The sequence below is a fragment of the Bombyx mandarina genome, chromosome 02 (genome assembly GCF_030267445.1).
Source record: "Bombyx mandarina strain Sakado chromosome 02, ASM3026744v2".
Lineage (NCBI taxonomy): Eukaryota > Metazoa > Arthropoda > Insecta > Lepidoptera > Bombycidae > Bombyx > Bombyx mandarina.
The window spans coordinates 3924145-3945219 of NC_143209.1; the positions used below are offsets into that span (position 1 = coordinate 3924145).

Here is a 21075-nt window from a genome sequence, read left to right on the forward strand (position 1 = left end):
TAATATTTTTTCCAAATTTGAAACTTGAAACGGCCGTGTCGTGTCAAATTACAAAAATGTCGCTCGAACCAAATAGTTTATCGGTGACGTCACTACGTTTAAACGATCGAAATCGCGGAATCCCGTTACAACGATGGTTTCGAATTAAGCGTACCGCCGTCGGAGCTGCTGGTCCGTCTCGGGGAGCACGACCTGGCCAACGAGGATGAGCCCTACGGATTCGCCGAGAGAAGGGTCCAGATCATCGCGAGCCACCCTCACTTCGACCCGGCCACGTTCGAGTACGACCTGGCGTTGTTAAGGTACGTACACACGATCCATAAGGCCGCATTCCACAGTGCGTTTCCAGAGGTATTTTTTGCCACGTACCATCCGGCTATGGAATGAGCTCCCCTCCACGGTGTTTCTCGAGCGCTATGACATGTCCTTCTTCAAACGACGACGGGGGACGGTAACCACTCACCATCAGGTGCGCCGTGCGCTCGTCTGCCTACAAGGCCTATAAAAAAACACCTTTTGTGAGTCCGCACGGGTAGGTACCATCACCCTGCCTATTTCTGCCGTGAAGCAGTAATGCGGTTTGAAGGGTGAGGCAGCCGTTGTAACTATACTGAGACCTTAGAACTTATATCTCAGGGTGAGTGGCGCATTTACGTTGTAAATGTCTGGACTGCTAACCACTTAACACCGGGTAGGCTGTGAGTTCGTCCACCCATCTAATAAACAAAATTTCGAACTACCCTACATCCAGAGTAATTTTTGTTTATTGATTAGATGGGTGGACGAGCTCACGGCCCACCCGGTGCTAAGTGTTAAGTCCATGGACATCAACAACGGTAATTCCACCACCCACCTCGAGATATGAGTTATATATGGTCTGTTTTTTTTTCTAATATCTAGATTCTACGAGCCGGTTAAGTTCCAGCCTAATATCCTGCCAGTCTGCGTTCCTGACAATGACGATGACTATGTCGGGAAGACTGCTTACGTCACGGGCTGGGGAAGACTGTACGACGGTAAGTCTTGGTTACCTTCCGAAAAATCTATCCAAATTAAAATACAGATTATAAAATATATTTGTAAAGAAAACCCTTTATTAATCAAAGCTCTTTAATTTTTATAAAGGGTTTTTCTTCAGTGTCATGGAGTAAAGTCATGTCATTGAGTAAAAAGAGAGCTCAGTTTTGTATAGATCCTTTTGGCAGGAACGCGAGGAGTGAAGTTGTGTGATTCTCCAAAAAGTTCACTGAAGAAGTATCAGTAAATAACCATCATTTTACTGAGATTACATTTCATCCCATATAATCTCATTTCCTTTCATTATATAAAATCATTTCTCATATAAAAAAAAGAAAAAGGATTAGGCTGTATGGTTTGATACCTTTGTCTTTCCAGTTGGAATAATAAAACTACTACTACTCAGTTTCGTATAGTTTATTAGTACTGTTTACTTTTTAATTTTTAATATTAATTTTAAAAGAGATTAATGGCTTTAAATGTTGTTTTCTTATTATATAACAGAAAACGCAAATATGTAAAGACATAAAAGTATTGTTTATTCATTCTGAAGTACTCCATATCATTATATATTTGTCGGGGCGGGGTCAGGGAAGGCTAAGCGGTAGTTTCTGTCATCACTCGTATTTGATTGAACTCAGTTTATAAAAGGTCAATAAAACCTTTTGAATAATAATTATTGAAACTCAACACACACAACTTTCACAATGACAGGGAAACCGACAGTTTCGTTGCACATACCGACAGACCGACTGACTGACTGACTGACTGCCAGAGACTCACCGACTGAGACGGACGGACCGTCCGATACGGACTGTATGACTGTCTGACACGGAATGCCACGACTCTGTCCACGTACCGCCATTTCACACTGTGGCGCCACGGAGTCCACCCTACACCTTGTGACATTTATCAAAACAACATTTCATCATTTAAAATAATAGTCAAAACAACCTCCCAATATTACTAAAAGTCGTTAACCACGACATATTTATATGTTGCATTACATATCGCGAAATAAACTTACAGACAACTTGTAACATAATAAGTCGCACCCAATAGAATTGAAGGGGCTTAACAATAAAATTTTAAGAAAATTAATTTTTATACTTTGGAGGATTCACAAACATGTATTCTAACAGCTTACAAGATATATTTTTTTATAATTAAATTTAAAATTTGTCTAGAAAAGAACAAAGTACACTTTCCTCAGTTTTAAATCAATGCGCTTTAAGGTTTAAAGTACATAATATTAAAATCAAAACTGAAAAATTACAATTCAATTCAATTAAATTTTTGGGGTTTTGAAAAAAAAAAAAAACAAGTATTTTGGATTAAACCACTTCAATTCTGAAGGTGTGATTTATTTTATCAGTGTAGTGAAATAAAAAAAATAAAAATCTCGAAAATTTTGTACTATAGTAACTACATAATTTAACTGTTAAAACATTATCGCCTTTATTGCTCGCAACCGGCAACCCTCAGACACAGCCCACTGAGTTTCTCGCCGGATCTTCTCAGTGGGTCGCGTTTCCGATCCGGTGATAGATTCTGCGAAGCACTGCTCTAGCTAGGACCAGTGTTAGCAACGTCATCAGGTTTGAGCCCCGTGAGCTCAACTACTAGTTAAGGCGACGCTGATATACCTTCTCAAGACAATCAGCATAGTTAGGGAAAAAAAAAGGTGCGTGTACTTGTGTACGCGCGTAAGAAGTTATACTTTATTTTTATTAAATTTTTTTTTTTTTTTTTTAAATATTAAATAATTAATAAGAAATATTTCACGTTAAAAAATGAATGCTAATAACACTTTTTTTTAAGAGTGTACATGCGCGAAAGTTCACCTGCGACTATATTCAGACTCGCCAAGTTACGTCGGTCGTATTGTAATGAGCGATTTAGTGGGCAACTTCATTTCTGTTAATTTTGTGTCACGGTGCGCGCGCATTGTAAAATTTCACTCTCATCAATTTTTCATAGCGCGCCTAAAGAAGAATAACTTCAAAAAAAAAAAGCTCGCAACAATTAAATACGAATTCGATAATCTTCTCACAGAGGGCCCGTTGCCGAGTGTACTCCAGGAGGTTCGAGTGCCCGTGATCAACAACACGGCATGCGAGGCGATGTACCAGGCCGCCGGCTACAACGAGCACATACCGAACATATTCATATGCGCGGGCAGAACCAAAGGCGGGACCGACAGTTGCGAAGGTAAGCTAACTTACTAGAGCTATATGTACGTAAGCTAAGAGTAGCGCCATCTATCGCCAAAGGGCCGAACGTCGAAGGATGTAGTAACCGATAAGTACAACGCCATCTATTGTAACCGAAACACATCGAAGATACTCGACTTGCGTGGAACGTTCTCGACGATTCTAGGGATGTCGTAACAAATATAAAAGCGTTGCAGAGATGGCACGTAGTTACGGAACTACTCGAAGCGAAACAGCTAACAGATTACCTGAAGCGATGCGGGAGAAGTGAATTAAGAATTTTAAGGCGCTCTGATTGTTTATTGAATGTAAATTGTGTTTTGCTGTGCAATAAAGTATATTCTCTCTCTCTCTCACGCACACACACACACATTGAATGTCTTCTTCTTTTTCTCTACCTTAACCCACGAGGTGGGGTCGGCATAGCTGATTTTTTTCTTCTATCAGCCGTCACCTCAACACTCACTCCTCTGTCTCTCATATCGTCATTCACACACTCCATCCATGTCTTCTTCGGTCGTCCTCTTCCCCCTCTACCTTGCACTACCATTTCCATACATCTCCTAGTCAGATGCATCTTCTCTCTATATAAACTGTTTTGCTGTGAACAGGCGACAGCGGGGGTCCTATGGTGGTACGCCGCGACCGCGACGACAGGTTCGTCCTGGGCGGCATCATATCCTGGGGCATCGGTTGCGCCGAGCCGAACCAACCCGGAGTCTACACCCGGATATCGGAGTTCAGGGATTGGATCAACCAGATACTGCAGTTCTGAGTGACGTTATATTATCTATACTGGCTTTGACGCGATTCGAAATTCGAATGTTGTAATTTCGATAATAATAATTGAATAATCGATAATCGTAATTCGTAAATCGATAAATGAATTTAAAAAAAAACTCAAAGAAACCATGTAAAATAGAACTCAAAGCTATTGAAGTATTTCTTAACAAAATTATTTAAATATATTTTAATTAATTAGCCGATTCAATCTTCCCAAGAAATTTGAACGGTTAATAAATTATTATTTTTAACAAAATTTAAACTTTCACGATTTTGTATTAATTTAATATTTGACAATTAATCAATACTTCGTAAAAACAACGAATTTTGAACAACGAACATTTGTGTCGCGTAAGTCGTGACTAAAACGTTACACACAAAAGTTACGTAAAGTGTTTGCGTCTCGTTCGCACTTCCAATAAAACAAACATACAAGCGAGAAGAAAACAAAATTAAAACTGTCTTTTCTTTGGATAAAAGACTACATCAAACTTCAAATTACCACAAACGGAACGATAGATGGCGCTGTTCTAAAAAAACCAAGACAATTTGAAAATATTAGCAAATTGCTCGGAATTTTACATCGACACGATAACTAAATTTCAAGAAAATAAAATATGTGAATACTTCACAGCTAAGCAACGGTTTGAAGCTTTGAACTCACAATGTGTTTAGTTTCTTCTCTCTCTACCTTAAGTTTTATTAAAAATAAATATTCAAAAGTATAATATTGCATTGGATTCCAGATAATTCTTAGTCAAAGTTTATATTCGAATTTAATTTTTTTAAGCCCTCATCTTTTACCCGATCCAGTTTTTAAGCCTCTATCCATGCCATCTGTTGACAAAAAAAAAAAACTGCGTGTGCCTCAACAAAAAAAAAAGGTGGTGAAACTAAAATACATAGAAAGCTCTCGAAAGTGGCAAAGTTAGCATCAACGAGCTTTGGAGTGATTAAGTTAGCCCATTAATTTATTATTAACTCCAACAACGTGAAAAAAACATAACTAAACGTATAAACACTTGCGTTTGAACCCAGCTGATCTGCGAAGAAGTTTGAGAATCGCTGTGAACTACGAACTTTACTTTAGAGAAACTTTTAGTAATAAGTAAACGAATTTATTTTTAATTTATCAATGAATTTAGTTCTCAATTTGAAAGGGACAGATGTCTAGTTGATTTTGACGACAACGTTTTGCAAAGAGAAACAAGAGATGGCGCTAGTGTCATCAAGAATAAAAACTTAAGAACTCTGTGCTTTTAAGCTTACATTTAAAAACACACACTAAGAAACATAATTAATTAAATTCTACTTAATATTTTTAATATTTGTAAAGGTCCATTTTTTATTCCAATTATTAAACACAATGTTCCCTTTCACCTTAAAAGTTAGTATATAAAGAAATTAAGAATTGTCAAGCACAATCCGTCCTTAATTTATTTTAGTTAAATAATAATTTGTACATAGACGTCATTATTTATAATAAATAAGAGAATGCATTTATTAAATATATTTATGATCTAGCCATAGATTCATTAAGGATTCTTCTCAATGATAATAAATTTTTTTTTTTATCAAAATGAAGTTTTATTTGAATATTTATATGGTTTTTGTCACTTTTAACCACAACGTTATTGAAAAACAAAATATATTTTTTTTCTTTTTTAACTAATACAATCCAAAAATGTTTATATTACAGAATAATGACTGATTAAAGACATTTCAAATAATATATACAATTTAGTTTATTCATCAAGATCATACAATGTACATAATAATACATACCTACTTAGATAATTAAAATTGATGGAGAATTTGTATATTTCGCTTATAGATGGCGCTGTTCGTAAGCGTGTTATATGTACAATCAACTTCGAAGCTTGCGTTAGAGTTCAATTTTAGACAAACGTCTTAGTGACCAAATGTTAATATTTCATTAAACTATTTCGAATAAATATACAGCAGAACAATACATTATGTACAGTAAGCACAATATCCGTATCCAGGCGTTGCCATAACAATAAGATCTTGCTTAAGAGTTAAAAAATGTACTATAGTTGTACATAGATGGCGCTGTTCGCAAAGTAACAAAATGCCCATACGAATGTATGAAATTGCTTAAAAACGTAAATCGCGCTTATGATAGTTTCAAAACTTTTACTATATATACAAAATAAAATGCGTACCAAATGTACTTGCTTCGGCAGTACATATACTAAAATTGGAACGATACAGAGAAGATTAGCATGGCCCCTGCGCAAGGATGACACGCAAAATCGTGAAGCGTTCCACATTTTTTGAACATTTTAGTTTCGAACTATCATATAGCACGCCGTGATTCACCAACCTCAAGCTTTCTATCTTCTACATTGTATTGCATGAGCAGGCCTACTGGTTTGTTTTAAGACAGTAATGAGAAATGAACGGGTGTGGTCTTGTTAATTGCAAACGGTAAATAGTCGCCCTAAGCACGTCACTTCGAGTCCTCCCGCTCCATTGCTGGGGACAATTAGGTATATCAAGCACCGGTCACCGTTCTCGTCGAATCGCCAAAAGCGACGATAAATTCACTGAGTAAATTAACTCAGACAGCCCGCTGAGTTTCTCGACGGATCTCCTCAGTGGGTCGCGATTACTGGTGGTAGGACCTCTTGTGAGTCCGCGCGGGTGGGTACCACCACCCTGCCTATTTCTGCCGTGAAGCAGTAATGCGTTTCGGTTTGAAGGGTGGGACAGCCGTTGTAACTATACTTGAGACCTTAGAACTTGTATCTCAAGGTGGGTGGCGCATTTACGTTGTGGATGTCTATGGGCTCCAGTAACCACTTAACACCAGGTGGGCTGTGAGCTCGTCCACCCATCTAAGCAATAAAAATAAAAATAAAAAGATTCCGATCCGGTGGTAGGATTTAGCGAAGCACTGTTCTTGCTAAGGCCAGTGTTAGCAAATTCGTCAGACTGATCCCTGTCAACTAATCTACGCCCCTCGAGGCTACTAGCATAGGTAGGAAAAAAAAATTGTTATAAGACCAACATGTTCACCTTATGAGAATACAATAATTTATTACTCTGGTCCAATATTGTTTTTTTTTTTTGTTGTCGTATATGCAGACGGTTGATGATGGTGAGTGGTTACCGTCTGCCAAAGCCAAGCCACTGCCTACTTTTAAGTACTCCCACAAGCCTAGTTTGAAGAAGGACATGTCATAGCGCTCGGGAAACACCGTGGAAGGGAGCTCATTCCAAAGCCGGATGGTACGTATATTTTATTGCTTAGATGTGTGGACGAGCTCACAGCCCACCTGATGTTAAGTGGTTGTTGGAGCCCATAGACATCTACAACGTAAATGCGACACCCACCTTGAGATATAAGTTCTAAGGTCTCAAGTATAGTTACAACGGCTGCCCCGCCCTTCAAACCGAAACGCATTACTGCTTCACGGCAGAAGTAGGCAGGGTGGTGGTACCTACCCGCGCGGACTCACAAGAGGTCCTACCACCAGGAAAGTTAGCAACGTCGTCAGGTTAGAGCTCACCTACCAGTTCAGTTATGCTGGCATAACGTTGTCTTTTTGTTATATTAATTTAAGTTTATATTCTGAGAGTGTTTTTGTTACGTTTAAGTTTAAAAGCTTTTGGTCCAGGAGCCAAGTACAATTTCGGTTAATTATTTCCTCTCGAGCGAAACTTCGTAAAATGCATTAGGGACCTATACTATGAATACTCGCGACCGTCAGCTGCGATTCCGTGGGTGGGGCGGGCGGTGGCAGCCTCCCACGCATGGAGAAAAAAAAAAGTTTTTTCAGTCATTTCCTCCCATTTCAAATTTTGTCAGATTATAGTTAACCTAGTATTTTGAAGGAAAAAAAAAGTCAGCTGGCCATAACATGGTGGATTATACGCTAGCTGGCTGCTTGAACATGAAAAAAGAAATTATATTTTCAATGATTTCCTCTCAACTAAAAATTTACCTGGTGATCGTTTATATTCTACTATGAATGAAAATTAATGTCAGCTTGCTGTATCTCAGTGGAAAGTTTGTCAGCTGGTACCTTGAAAGGTGTAACGCAGCAGATAAAACTTTTTTTTCTCCATGCGTGGGAGGCTGCCCCTGCCCGCCCCACTCACGGAGTCACAGCTGACGGTCGCGAGTATTCATAGTATAAGTCCCTAATGCATTTCTCAACTCTCAGACACAGCCTACTGAGTTTCTCGCCGGATCTTCTCAGTGGGTCGCGTTTCCGATCCGGTGGTAGATTCTGCGAAGCACGACTCTTGATAGGGTTCGTGTTAGCATCGTCGTCAGGTTTGAGCCCCGTGACCTCACCTACCAGTTAAGGTTCCGCTGGAATAGCCTCTCTAGGCTACCAGCTTAGGTAGGAAAAAAAAAACATTTCACGAATTTTCGATTGGGAGGGACTTGGTCATGAAAATCTGTCACTGGCTCCCGGGCTATTACTTTTTTGTATGATTTTTATCTACATACTTTTCATTAAAAACATTTTTTTTTCACACCCACTTGCAAACTAAGCAATCTGTGTGAAACTCACCACAGCGCTAAGGCTACCAGCATAGGGAGAAAAAAAAGTTCTAAATAAAACCATTAGGGATGGATAATATACTAAATAAAGAAGAAAGATTCATTGAGGTTGGTGAATCAAGGCGTGCTAAAGGATTGTCCGAAACTAAATTGTCCAAAAAATGTGGAACGCTTCACGATTTTGCGTGTCATCCTTGCGCAGGGGCCATGCTAATCTTCTCTGTATCGTTCCAATTTTAGTATATGTACTGCCGAAGCAAGTACACTTGATTTGTTCTTTATTTTGTATATATCCTCAAAATTTTGCAACTATCAAAAGCACGATTTAGGTTTTAAAGCAATTTCATACATTCGTATGGGCATTTTGTTACTTTGCGAACAGCGCCATCTATGTACACCAACAGTACATTTTTTTTAACGCTTAAATAATATCTTATTGTTAAGGCAACGCCTGGATACGGATATTATGCTTACTGTATGTTATTTTTTGGCTTATTTGAAATAGTTAAATGGAATATTAACAATTGGACACCAAGACGTTCCTCTAAAATATCTCTGAACTCTAACACAGACCTTTTTAACTTCGAAGTTGATTAGACTTTTAAAAACGTGTTCAAATGACGAACCCACAGTAGCGCTTCTTCTCGGTGGGTCGCGTTTACGATCCGGTGGTAGATTCTGCTGAGCACTGCTCTTGCTAGGGCCAGTGTTAGCAACACCTCCGGTTTGAGCCCCGAGAGCGCACCTACACGCTAAGATGTTTCAAGGCTATAAGCATAGGCGGGAAAAAAAAAAGTAGTGCGGGTAATCTACATGGACGACTTAATCTAGGCGTTCTGGCGTAGACTAAATATAGTGGGACTTTTTGGCAGCAACGCGAGGAGTGAAGTTGTGTGATTTATTTTTTGTCTATTTAGTGTTTCTTTAGGTTTAAATGTGTAATAACGGTGGTTTATTAACTGTTTAATATCTGTGAAAGTGCACAAATGTGGGAAAATGAAACAAAGCCACTGGACGTAACTTCTCGGGATCCTCCAAAAAGTCCACTGAAAAAATCTCAGTAATTGACCACCATTTTACTAAGATTATATTTCATCCCATATCATCTCATCTCATTTCATTTAATTTCATCCCAGTTGATAAATGTCTCATATTAATCATCTTCATTTCATTTCTTTTTACCCCATATTATCTTTTTTATAAAAATAAGAATATAAATAAAAATAAGATATGACTTAAAGGTCTTAGTTACCAGGTCATAAAATCACATAAAAAAAACCAAATATAGCAGGTATACGCAGATTTTCATATACATAGCTCATTCAAACATAATATTACGTTTGATAGAATTGATAGCATGACTTCAAATAGTGTTAATTTACAAATATGAAACACATTAATAAAAAGTAAAGTAATAAACCAAAATATTTAGCAACACTTGTCAATGACAATCATTTTTTGTTACGATTCGTCTTACGCAAATTTATTATTGATTATATTTTATTATTCTTTTTCTTTATTTGTAATATTTAATCTAAGCATAATCTTGAAAATTCTATTGTATTTTAAATAAAAAAATCCAACAATTAAAAAAAAAATGTTAAATTTAAAGTCTGCAGTAATAGTGTAGGGAACAAAGGTAAATATTTCTGTGTCTGCAATAGTAAAAAAAAGAGTTTAAAAAACATTCTTTTATTTAAAAACAAAAAATCACTTCATTTGTATCATGTGAGCTAACGACCAATCATGCTTGAGCTCCTCGTCTGTGATCTTTATTCCCTCAGCCGTGACCACGCCGAGCTGGTAGCGTTGGAACGCGCGAGCATCTCTGTAGAAAAGCACCTCCATGCTTTTACGTACAACCGCACTGAAAAAAAAAAAAAAACATATTACATTATACAGGGTGTGATCTTTAAGACTACGGCTGTCCAGGCAAAAGATTATTTCATGCGGCCCACAACGCATTCTTTAATTAGAAAATAGTATTGGATACACCTAATTATTATAAAACACTAGCGGCCCGCTCCGGCTCCGCTCGGGTTTTTAACAAAAATTTCAACGTTGTTTTATATTTTTAATTAAAAGAACAACTTTTTTTTTATTGCCCTTGTAGGCAGACGAGCATACGGCCCACCTGATGGTGAGTGGTTACCGTCGCCCATGGACTTCAGCAATGCCAGGGGCAGAGCCAAGCCGCTGCCTACCGCTTAATACTCTCCACAAGCCTCGTTTGAAGAAGGACATGTCATAGCGCTCGGGAAACACCGTGGAGGGGAGCTCATTCCATAGCGGGATGGTACGTGGCAAAAAAGACCTCTGGAAACGCACTGTCGATGACCGCAGCGGTTCCATGTAATATGGATGAACTCTGCTCCGATGGCGGGAGGTGCGATGATAAAAATGAGATGAGGGGATCATCTCAAACAATCCCTCAGAGCACACACACTTATTGCGGCATAACTACAATAGTTAGGCATATGCTGTCGCGACACTTTTTGTAAATAATAATGTGTTCTACATACATTATTTTATTCTATCATCAATAGTATTTTTATTATTAGGTTACATTATTAGAGTTCTAGTAAGGATCCCTACTTTTTTTCAAAAAAGATTATAGCCTATGTCACTCGGGAATAGTGTAACTTCCAAACAGTGAAAGAATTTTTCGAATCGGTTCAGTAGTTTCGGAGCCTATTCAATACAAACAAACAAACAAATCTTTCCTCTTTATAATATTAGTATAGATAGCTCTAATATCCTGACCAGTATTGATAGGATATAAAAAAAGAAATTAATTGTTAATACGGTTTGCTAGTTAAAATTTTTTTTGTTCTATTACATATATTTTTTAATATTGAAGTCGCTTTCACATTTTCGTAGGCAGTGGCTTGGCTGTTGGCAGCGGCTTGGTTTTATAGGCAGTGGCTTGGTTTTGTAGGCAGTGGCTCGGCTCTCCCCCTGGCATTGCTAAAGTCCATGAGCGACGGTAACCACTCACCATCAGGTGGGCCGTATGCTCGTCTGCCTACAAGGGCAATAATTTTTTTTTATATAAAATAGTTGTTCTTACATAGCAGTTTCTTGGTCCAGAGGTCCTTTATCCACTGCGTCCCTCAGTAGAGGAGTCGCCATGTAAGCTCCTAGCCCGTTTGAGATCACAGCATCTTCATAGGCTGTTCCCAATTTATCAACAGCTCCAAGGAAGGGTTCACCATCCTGTTCAGTTTTTAAGAGTTTATAATTTAACATACAACATTTTTTTTTATTGCTTAGATGGGGCTTAGACGAGCTCACAGCCCACCTGGTGTTAAGTGGTTACTGGAGCCTATAGACATCTACAACGTAAATGCGCCACACACCTTGAGATATAGTTCTAAGGTCTCAGTATAGTCACAACGGCTGCCCCACCCTTCAAACCAAAACGCATTACTGCTTCGCGGCAGAAATAGGCGGGGCGGTGGTACCTACCCGTGCGGACTCACAAGAGGTCCTACCACCAGTAAAAGTATATTCTCTGTAAGTGTAGAAATTTTCATACTCCTCCGTCCGCGCAATTTTCGTAAAAAGGGATACAAAATTTTTGCTTCACGTATTAATATATAGATATTTGCATTTGCTGTTATATTCTTTGTCTTCCACATTTAAATCGTACATTCCGTACTTTGGTTGGATAAATTCAAGGCAATGAGCAAACAGTTGAAATAATCAATAAATTAGTTTTTGTATGAAATGAATTACGAAATGGATTCTTTTGACATTTTGACCTACATTGTCGATATTATGGCCACGTTTTGGATTGATATACCCATTGTTGACACCCTGTATATAGTAGTAAAGAGTAATATATGTACATAAATGCTTAAAATAACTAATGATACACTATAATTAAAAAATATAACAAAACTTCATCACAAACCTGAATACCGGCGACCACATAGCTGTTCCAGAGGGGATCCATCTTGCTCCTCTTGTTGTAGAGGACACGAGTCAACCAGCAGTGCAGAGAACGGGGCTTGAGCTGGAGACCGTCTCCAACACAGCGCTCATCAATGCTGTCGATTTAAGAATTAAAATTATACTAGCTGACCCGGCAAACGTTGTTCTACCATATAAATTATTTCTAGGAAAGATAAATAACCTAAATACCGACTGCAGCGCCCTGCCGGGCTGATTTGTGAAACCATCCAGGGTGCCACCCAAACGCATACAAAAAAAACATTCAAATCGGTCCAGCCGTTTAGGACAAGTTCAGTAACAAACACACACACAGAAGAAATATACATATAAAGATAAAACTATGATATTCTATGACCTAGTAATATCATGATAATAATAATGACATTGTATTATATAAATTTTACATTAATAAGACATGAGTTTTAATCAATTAATTAAACTCCAATGAAATAATTCCTTCCCTTTTCGTTCCTTAAACTTCAACTGAACCTGTCATTAGGTATGTATTAACTACATTTATTTGGCACCTATATGCTATTGACACTAACCTTAGGCCTCAAGATTAGTAGGAACATTCATGATTTGGTTTGCTGCAGTCTGATAACATCCCAACATTAAGCAGACCTTGTATAAGTTAAAAAAAGAAGCAAACAAATATGAAAACACTAACATTTTTTGTTGAATGATATCCTTTAAATACTGAAAATCAGCATAGTCTCCTCCGCAGCCTAGTAGTATTAAGTCATTGACTTTCATCACGCGGGGACAGTCTCGAAACCGGGCCAATGACCCGTACGAGCCCAGTGTGTCACCGGCGATAACACATCCCTTGTCAAACTTAACTCCGATGACCGTTGTGGTGGTCGTGATGGGGCTCGCTGAGCTGTACAGAAACGTAAGTTTGGATAATTCCTGTTAACTGTACAACTTTGAACTGTTTGAACTTTTAAAACTTTTATGATCTGTAGATAAATTCTGATTTAAAAATTGGCTAATATTGTTTGTTTATGCTTTTATTATAGAACATTGTACTTAATTATGATGTATATTTTTTAGAATTTATTTATTTATTTTGATAGGCATCAATGCATCAACTTATAATAAAAAATAGTTTACAAATTAGGTAGGGGCTCAAATCATTTTCCGATATTCAGAGTTTTAAAGATTCGAAATATTTCGGCGTGTCACTACAAAAAATAAAAAAAAGTGAACTCACACTAGTCTGTAAATATAAAGTGTCTTTAGTTATTTTTTATTTTTTTAGGTTTTTTAGTATTGTGGTTGGGCTTATAAAGTGGTCTCTACAAAACAGTTGTTAATATCTACAATTGCTGTTTGTTCTGACAAGTTATGAACAATGATTAATACTTACTGAGCTGTAAAATCCTGTACACCGTGCCTGGAAGGAGCAATTGTGGAAGCATTTCCAGGAAAATTATAAAATGCTCCAGGCGACGGTCCGTTTTGCCACAACGGCGAGGGGTTCATTGTGTCCCCCATAAAAGCCATTTTATTCTTTTTAATACGAAGTTAATTATTGTTTCAGCTTCGGAATCTATGGTGTTTCAGTTTTGCCAGTTTTTGCAGAATGACAAGCGGCTATGATTTTGACAAGTACTACGCTATGCAGTGTTGCATAAATTGAAAACCAAGATGGAAGTGATGGAACTGACTCGAAGAGCACACAAATTTTCACGTCAAGAAAATCACAAATTACTCAATAAACAAACACTATACTAGCTTAAAGTCAAAGCTCTCTGTGGCTGCTCTAGGTAATTGTTTGTTATAATTAGGGAGCGAAACAAAATCAAAATTAGACTTTTACATGACAGACATTAAAACTTTAGGTGTCATTAATTTTCATGTACATAGCTCAATCGAACTTAATAGAATTGTTAGCATGAGTTCACAAAGTGAAAATTTACAAATATGAAACATACATTAATAAAAAGTAAAGTAATAAACCAAAATACCTAGCAACACTTGTCAATGACGATCATTTTTTTGTTACGATTTGCTTTACGCAGATTAATTGTTGATTATATTTTATTGTTATTTTTCTTGATTTGTAATATTTCATCTAAAAATAATCTTGGAAATTCTATTGTATTTTAAATAAAAAATTCCAAGAAGTACAAATAAAAATTGAAAGTTATAGTGCAGTAAGTCTGCAGTTATAGTGTAGAGAACAAAGGTAAAGAGCTCTGTGTCTGAAAAAGTATCCGTCGAAGACTTCGATCAATAATATTAATCAAGGTCGAAGAGCAACCGTAGAGAGGTACCGTACCTAACACAGCTGTAATTTAATTTCAGAGATAGCGCCTAAAGATTCAAAACTTCACTACGCAGCTTCACTCCGTTTACAATTGATAATTGTTAAAAGGCTTATTACACGTGGCTAAATTTAGTCGACTGAATTCAGTCGCTACTGAAGTTCGACTTGTTTCAGGGATAGTTTTTGTCATCAGGGGTTGGGATTGTGAAGAACTAAATTTTAAATCTTGATACGAATTTCCTGTTCCAAGAAATCTTAATGTTACAACCAATCTTTCTTTTGGACTTATTCTATCGTAGAATTAGGTATGTAATAGTTATATAATAGATATATAATAGACTATCGTAGGATAGTATCCTGCTTTTGAATTAACGGTGTCACAAGGCTTAATATTAGGTCAAACGAGATCGAATCTATTTATAGATAATTTCTGAAATCTGCTGGTTCTAAATAACTCATAATGTTCATATTTGCTAACATTCCGCACAGCAACAAATATTTCTTCACCGATAACTTGTTTTTTTTTTGAGAAATTGAAACAAATACAAAAACAAAAAAAAAAATGTTTTCTAGACAATACTGAGGGCCATCCTCTTAAGCACACGACACGTCTTACTTCGTCGCGTTTAATTTGCTTCTGAATTCAGTCGACTAAATTCAGCCAAGTGTAATAAGCCTTTTAAACTTACAATTGATTCAGTAACTGAATTTCATTGAAGTAGGAAACCTATGGAAATGAAACGTCAACAAAAAATTCGTGCCACTGTGACGTCATCTGACCACAAAACATGGCGGTTTTAGTGCTGTACAAAAGATTTCAATGTTATCAGGTTTTATCGATAAACGTTCTTGGTTCATTTTAGTTTAAATATTGTTGAGTATTATTTATTTGTAGAATTTATACTTTAATGGGAAGTAAGTAGGTATATTGTTATATGCAAATATGATATGATTTAGATGTGTGAAATCTAAGACAAGTTCGTCGTTCGAATTTGCCAAGTAAACGATATGATGATTTTTAAAAGTTGCTACACTGATTTTATAAAGTTGTCATTTGTCGCAAAACATAAAGATATGGCGTAGTACAGTGCCATCTGCCCATTTCTAGCATGCTAAATGTTATCGTATTTTGAGTACGTGTTTTTCTTAGAACAGTCTACAGTATTACAGTCTATTGTAACAGTACAATCTATTTTAATTGTTTTGCTGACTAATTAATTTTAGTCCGTAACACACTACCGCATCGCACCTCAAGGAAGGGGCGCCGCACCATTTGAATCACTTTCACTTGAGAGTGATTCAAATTGTAAACTTATTAAGGGACCGCGTGAAAAAAAAAACACCTACAGAACATTTATTCATTAATTACAAACGTCATTCCTTGTGACTTCCTCTCTAAAATCACTTAATTATTAAATATTTAACGAATTTACAATAGTGTTTTACTCACTGCGGAATAAAACTATTTTATTTAAATAGTTCCGAAGAGATTTTGTCGGTAGCCTTTTTCCCGAAATATCTAAACAGAATGTCTAAATATGTTTTGATGTCATATTTTAAAGAGGTATTTATGATTAGTGTCATGATCAATAGATTCCGACTGAAAAATGGTGTCCGATTTTTCGGATGAGGGCTCCATAATGAATTTAAATATATATAGATAATAGTTTTGGGGCATCGACTTTCTTGAGATCCTATAAAATACGTTTTAATTATTATTTTTGTATGTTTTAAGCATGATAAAATATGAAATTTTATATAAGCAATCATATTAAATCGATATCAAAGTCAATAAATAATGTACAACACAAAACAGACGGCCGAACTGACGTGACAATGACATTTGGTGCACTCAACATGGCGGATTTTCGGCCTCATTAGACGGAGACGGAGATATATACGTATATTCATGTTTCATTTTATGTACGCACTGAAATACTGTTATATTGTTTTCCTGCGAGTTAAAGTTCTGATTATATTATATGTTTATGTGTGTGCCTTCAATGGGTGCTATTTATTTAAGCAATTGTACGTATAGAAAAATATGTCGTGTCCCTACTATATAGGTCTATGCTGAATTTAGAACAGTGTAATCAGAAGCTTCTAAATTTGCTTCTGAATTCAGTCGACTAAATTTAGCCAAGTGTAATAAGCCTATAAGCATACATGCAAGAAGAACTTAATTTCGTTTAGAAATCAAGTAGGAATTAAAAAAAAGGTTTTAAAAGATTATTTGATTAAAATTACATCGCACAAACAGAAAAATGTCAGTTATGTGTTTCGCAAAATTTATTCACATAGAAGACATTTTAATATAAATTAATGTGGCCTTTTTCCTTTATAGATTGAAAAGATCGCCTACAGTTACTGACTTCAAGACCTTCACTGACATTTTGATTTTTGAACGAGTACGACAACAAAAGTTACTAACTTCACGTCCATATTATTTCTTTCAAAATTTTGATACAACAAAATGTCTAAGAGAGGTTCGTGAAATTCTAAATTATCCGAGTAAATCAATTCAATCCATGTGATATTATAGTACACAATATGTGCGAATCAATAACCATACGAAAACTATTGTTCGGAGCCTTTATTTCGAAATGATTCTATCTCAATGAATAGTTGGTGTTTTGGTGAAAAAGTATAGTGTTATGTTTTTCTGTTTAAAGGACGTGGTGGTTCCGCGGGAGCGAAATTCCGTATCTCCCTGGGTCTCCCAGTGGGAGCAGTAATCAACTGCGCCGACAACACAGGTACCTACTTCAAACTAATGTTATTGTGACGAACCTCACATAACCTAAAACCACACGATGCTCTGGGTTGAGCATCTGATGATGATACCTATCGGACACAAATTTGTGTTTTGATTCATAATGATAATCTTCCTTGGCTGTGTCTGAAGATGCTCGACCGATAATAAATAAATGCATAGTTTTAAATCATCAAATATTGATTGTCTTGAGAATTTACAACGATAATATAAGTCAGCGGTCGGGGTACTTTTTTAGTTATTACTCCAAAATATTTTTGTGTAAGTTGATACCCCATGGCGAAGACAAAAAGAAAACGAAATCGCTTCTTTTCTTATTAAAACCCCATGATAATTTTGAAAAGAAAACGATAGCTAAAAATTTAACGATTCTAAAGAAGTTTCACTTCAATATATACTTTTTACTCACAAAAGTTTCATTTTTACCCCCCAAAATTTCATTTTATCCCATTTGGGGTAATTTACCCCGGTTCCCCAACCGCTGATATAAGTAGAAAATTTATTGAAAATTATCATAAATATTTGAGAAATGATAGTGTAAACTTTTTAATCTACCTTTTCGTGCTCTTTTCTCTGGTAGTACCTAGTAAATCTGAATAATATGAAGTACCTACAACTATTATTTTTTTTTTAAAACACTACCTTCAGTTTGTGACACTTTTTCGTTTAATACAAATTCTTCAAACATTGTGAAGAAGAAAATGCCAAAAAGCCACACATAAAGTGGTTTCATACTAATGTCTCTTAATTATTTCAGGGGCAAAGAACCTGTATGTGATCGCTGTCCAAGGTATCAAAGGTCGCCTGAACAGACTGCCGGCTGCCGGTTCCGGGGACATGATTGTGGCCACAGTCAAAAAGGGTAAACCTGAACTCCGGAAAAAGGTCAGTGTATATTAATTGTCTCATGAAAAGTTTTAAAGTATTTTCATCTTATTACTGTTTCTAATTGTATAATAATATACAGTAAATGTTTATATGAATAAAACTGTAGAAGGCTTTTACATACTGAAATAAAATTTCTCTAAATATCCTAATCCTAATAAAGGCTTTCTAAAAAAATTATAATAAATAAACTTTTGAATTCGTTGCAATACATTATAAAGAATTATTGCTTAGCTATATTTCACTATAAGAGGAATTCCAATCAAACTATTTTGGGCAAGAGACTGCTGTTCCAAAATTAATTGATACCCAGACTCCCATAGCCAAATTACTTTAAAATTCCTATTTTCAGTTTTTTCTCATTGATACAAAATACCAATTTAAAAACTAGTTAACTGAGTGTGTAAGTGGTTGATATCGACCCCTTTCAAATCCCTTCTCTAGTATTTTGTAAGGCAATCCAGATAGGACTAAAGTCAAACATATTTTTATAGCTTTGCATTCTGATTTGAAGAATGCTATATAAAACTATGTTTCAAGGTTAAAGCTGGTATTTGCATTATGTCTAGATGTCAACAACTAGAAACACCAACAAACACTGGATGGTACCATCCATTATCTTTTTGACTATGTTACAAATTTGAAACTATAATATTAACACGTTGCCTGTCCGTGCATTATATATAATGCATTTTTGGTCCAGCTGTGACATTCGTGCATTATATAAGTAATGCACGGTATTCTAGCTGGCACGTCTGTGCATTAAAACTAATGCATGCATGAAATTCAGTATTTTAGTTGTTTTTGAAAGTGTTTTTTGAAAAGCACTTACATGTACTTCATAAGTACATAAAATGAAATAGTTAAGCCGAAAAAAAAAAATGGGCGTCACGGGTACTAAACCAAAATACTCTGGACAGGCAACGTGTTAACATAAACAAATCCTGTTGTCTACTTCTATTAAGTCAAAACGTTTTTCAATCATTCTATAGCTATTTTGGTGATTGTAAAAGCTGGTTGTTGTAAATTAAAAATTTGTTGCTCATTAATACCTATCATATTTTATTTTGTTACAACAAAAACCAAGGGTAATGTGCTTATGTGACATGGTTCCAGCATAACCGAAGGTACCCCTGATATTTCTCATATTCATTGTGCTGATGGTGACCACTCATAAAAATACTGAATGAAAACGTTTTTTGTTTTTTATTCTCTACCCTAGGTTGTAAATGTTTTTTAAAGTGGATTTAGAATTGACACATGTAATCAAACTCAGATGGAACACAATAAGAATCATGTTGGGTGTATATTCCACTCACGAAAATACTGAATGAATGTTTTTTTGTTTTTTATTATCTAGGATAGGTTGTAAATGTTTTTTAAAGTAGATTGGGAATTCACACCTGTGATCAAACTCAGATGGAACACGATAAGAATCATGATGGATATACATTTAAACTAAACTGAATCGCTATGATGATATGCCTGAGGTTTCGCTATTTTATTTCATCTGAAACATGTTATGCTGAAACACCTTGGCTGACTGAGCATTTCAGTTTAATACAACCTCCCAACATAAATCAATTTTATTGAACTTGAAAAAATTGTAGTAAGAAAATATAAATTAAAATTTTATTGCACAGGTAATGCCGGCAGTGGTCATCAGGCAGCGGAAACCATTCAGAAGGCGTGATGGAGTATTTATATACTTTGAGGACAATGCGGGTGTCATAGTCAATAACAAGGGCGAAATGAAGGGCTCGGCCATCACAGGGCCTGTAGCCAAAGAATGTGCTGATCTGTGGCCGCGTATTGCCTCAAACGCGAGCTCTATAGCTTGAATATACGTTTAAGATTAGTAACTGTGTTTCACTTTCCTTTCCTAGTACATCAAAATCAAACCCGAAAAATGATAATTTGCGTAATAGACATTTACAATGTAAATGCTCCACCCACCTTGAGATATAAGTTCTAAGGTCTCAGTATAGGTACAACGGTTACCCCACCCTTCAAACCGAAACGCATTACTGCTTCACGGCAGAAATAGGCGGGGTGGTGGTACCTACCCGTGAGGACTCACAAGAGGTCCTACCACCAGCGAATATTTCGAGCCATATTGCGTTTTTATATGAAAGGCAGGGCAACCAATATAATACAATTGAAGACATTAGTGGATGAAGGGGATATGATACAATTTTGAGGAAACAGACCATCGATTTATATCGATGAAACAGACGACAAACTTGTTAGGTACTTGTACTTTTTCTCGAACATAACTCTCGTCATATGAAATTTCTAAAAATAGCCTTTAAGCTCGGGGTTTTAAGGCCTAATATGGTTTATAGACACATAACACTCTCATTCAATGTAAAAACTCAAAAATCTTAGAAATGGTACTTAACCCCTTCATCTACTCATGTCTTCAGTAGAGATTTCGCCTGCATGTATTAGCGTGGAGACATTCACACTGGTATCTTCATATTTTTCAAATATGGCTTCCGGCGATGCCATTAGCGTTAGTGTCGAGTTTATGAAAATCTTTCATTAATAAATAAATATAGATTTTGCATATATACTGCTACATGAAATATGATAAGGAGCAAAATGAAGTTGATTTAATTGAGACTGATCA

The 21075-nt window shown here is 36.2% G+C and overlaps 3 protein-coding genes and 2 non-coding genes across 5 annotated transcripts in view; 3 read left to right on the forward strand and 2 right to left on the reverse strand.

Annotated features, from left to right (window-relative positions):
• Np (serine protease notopleural) overlaps positions 1-5593 on the forward strand; it is a 64877-nt gene extending 59284 nt beyond the window's left edge. Inside the window, exons 7-10 of the mRNA XM_089735516.1 lie at positions 150-302; positions 901-1016; positions 3073-3228; positions 3842-5593. Coding sequence (XP_089591642.1) covers positions 150-302; positions 901-1016; positions 3073-3228; positions 3842-4005 — 589 coding nt within the window. The 3' untranslated portion in view covers positions 4006-5593. The remainder of the gene's footprint in view (positions 1-149; positions 303-900; positions 1017-3072; positions 3229-3841) is intronic.
• A 611-nt stretch (positions 5594-6204) lies between these two features.
• On the forward strand, positions 6205-6311 carry LOC114242044 (U6 spliceosomal RNA). Its single transcript, XR_003624622.1, has one exon. It is a non-coding gene; the product is annotated as a U6 spliceosomal RNA (small nuclear RNA).
• A 2399-nt stretch (positions 6312-8710) lies between these two features.
• On the reverse strand, positions 8711-8817 carry LOC114242045 (U6 spliceosomal RNA). Its single transcript, XR_003624623.1, has one exon. It is a non-coding gene; the product is annotated as a U6 spliceosomal RNA (small nuclear RNA).
• Positions 8818-10229: 1412 nt separating this feature from the next.
• Positions 10230-15486, reverse strand: Prosbeta7 (proteasome subunit beta type-4). The gene is made up of 5 exons (XM_028172937.2): positions 13883-15486; positions 13181-13393; positions 12470-12605; positions 11624-11769; positions 10230-10420 (listed from the first exon to the last, which is right to left on the reverse strand). The coding sequence occupies exons 1-5, from the start codon at positions 14017-14019 to the stop codon at positions 10264-10266; spliced, it is 789 nt and encodes a 262-aa protein (XP_028028738.2). The 5' UTR covers positions 14020-15486; the 3' UTR covers positions 10230-10263.
• A 1649-nt stretch (positions 15487-17135) lies between these two features.
• Positions 17136-20301, forward strand: RpL23 (ribosomal protein L23). The gene is made up of 4 exons (XM_028172938.2): positions 17136-17271; positions 17458-17541; positions 18316-18443; positions 20087-20301. Exons 1-4 carry the CDS (start codon positions 17259-17261, stop codon positions 20282-20284), a joined length of 423 nt encoding a protein of 140 aa, XP_028028739.1. The 5' UTR covers positions 17136-17258; the 3' UTR covers positions 20285-20301.
• Positions 20302-21075: the final 774 nt, after the last annotated feature.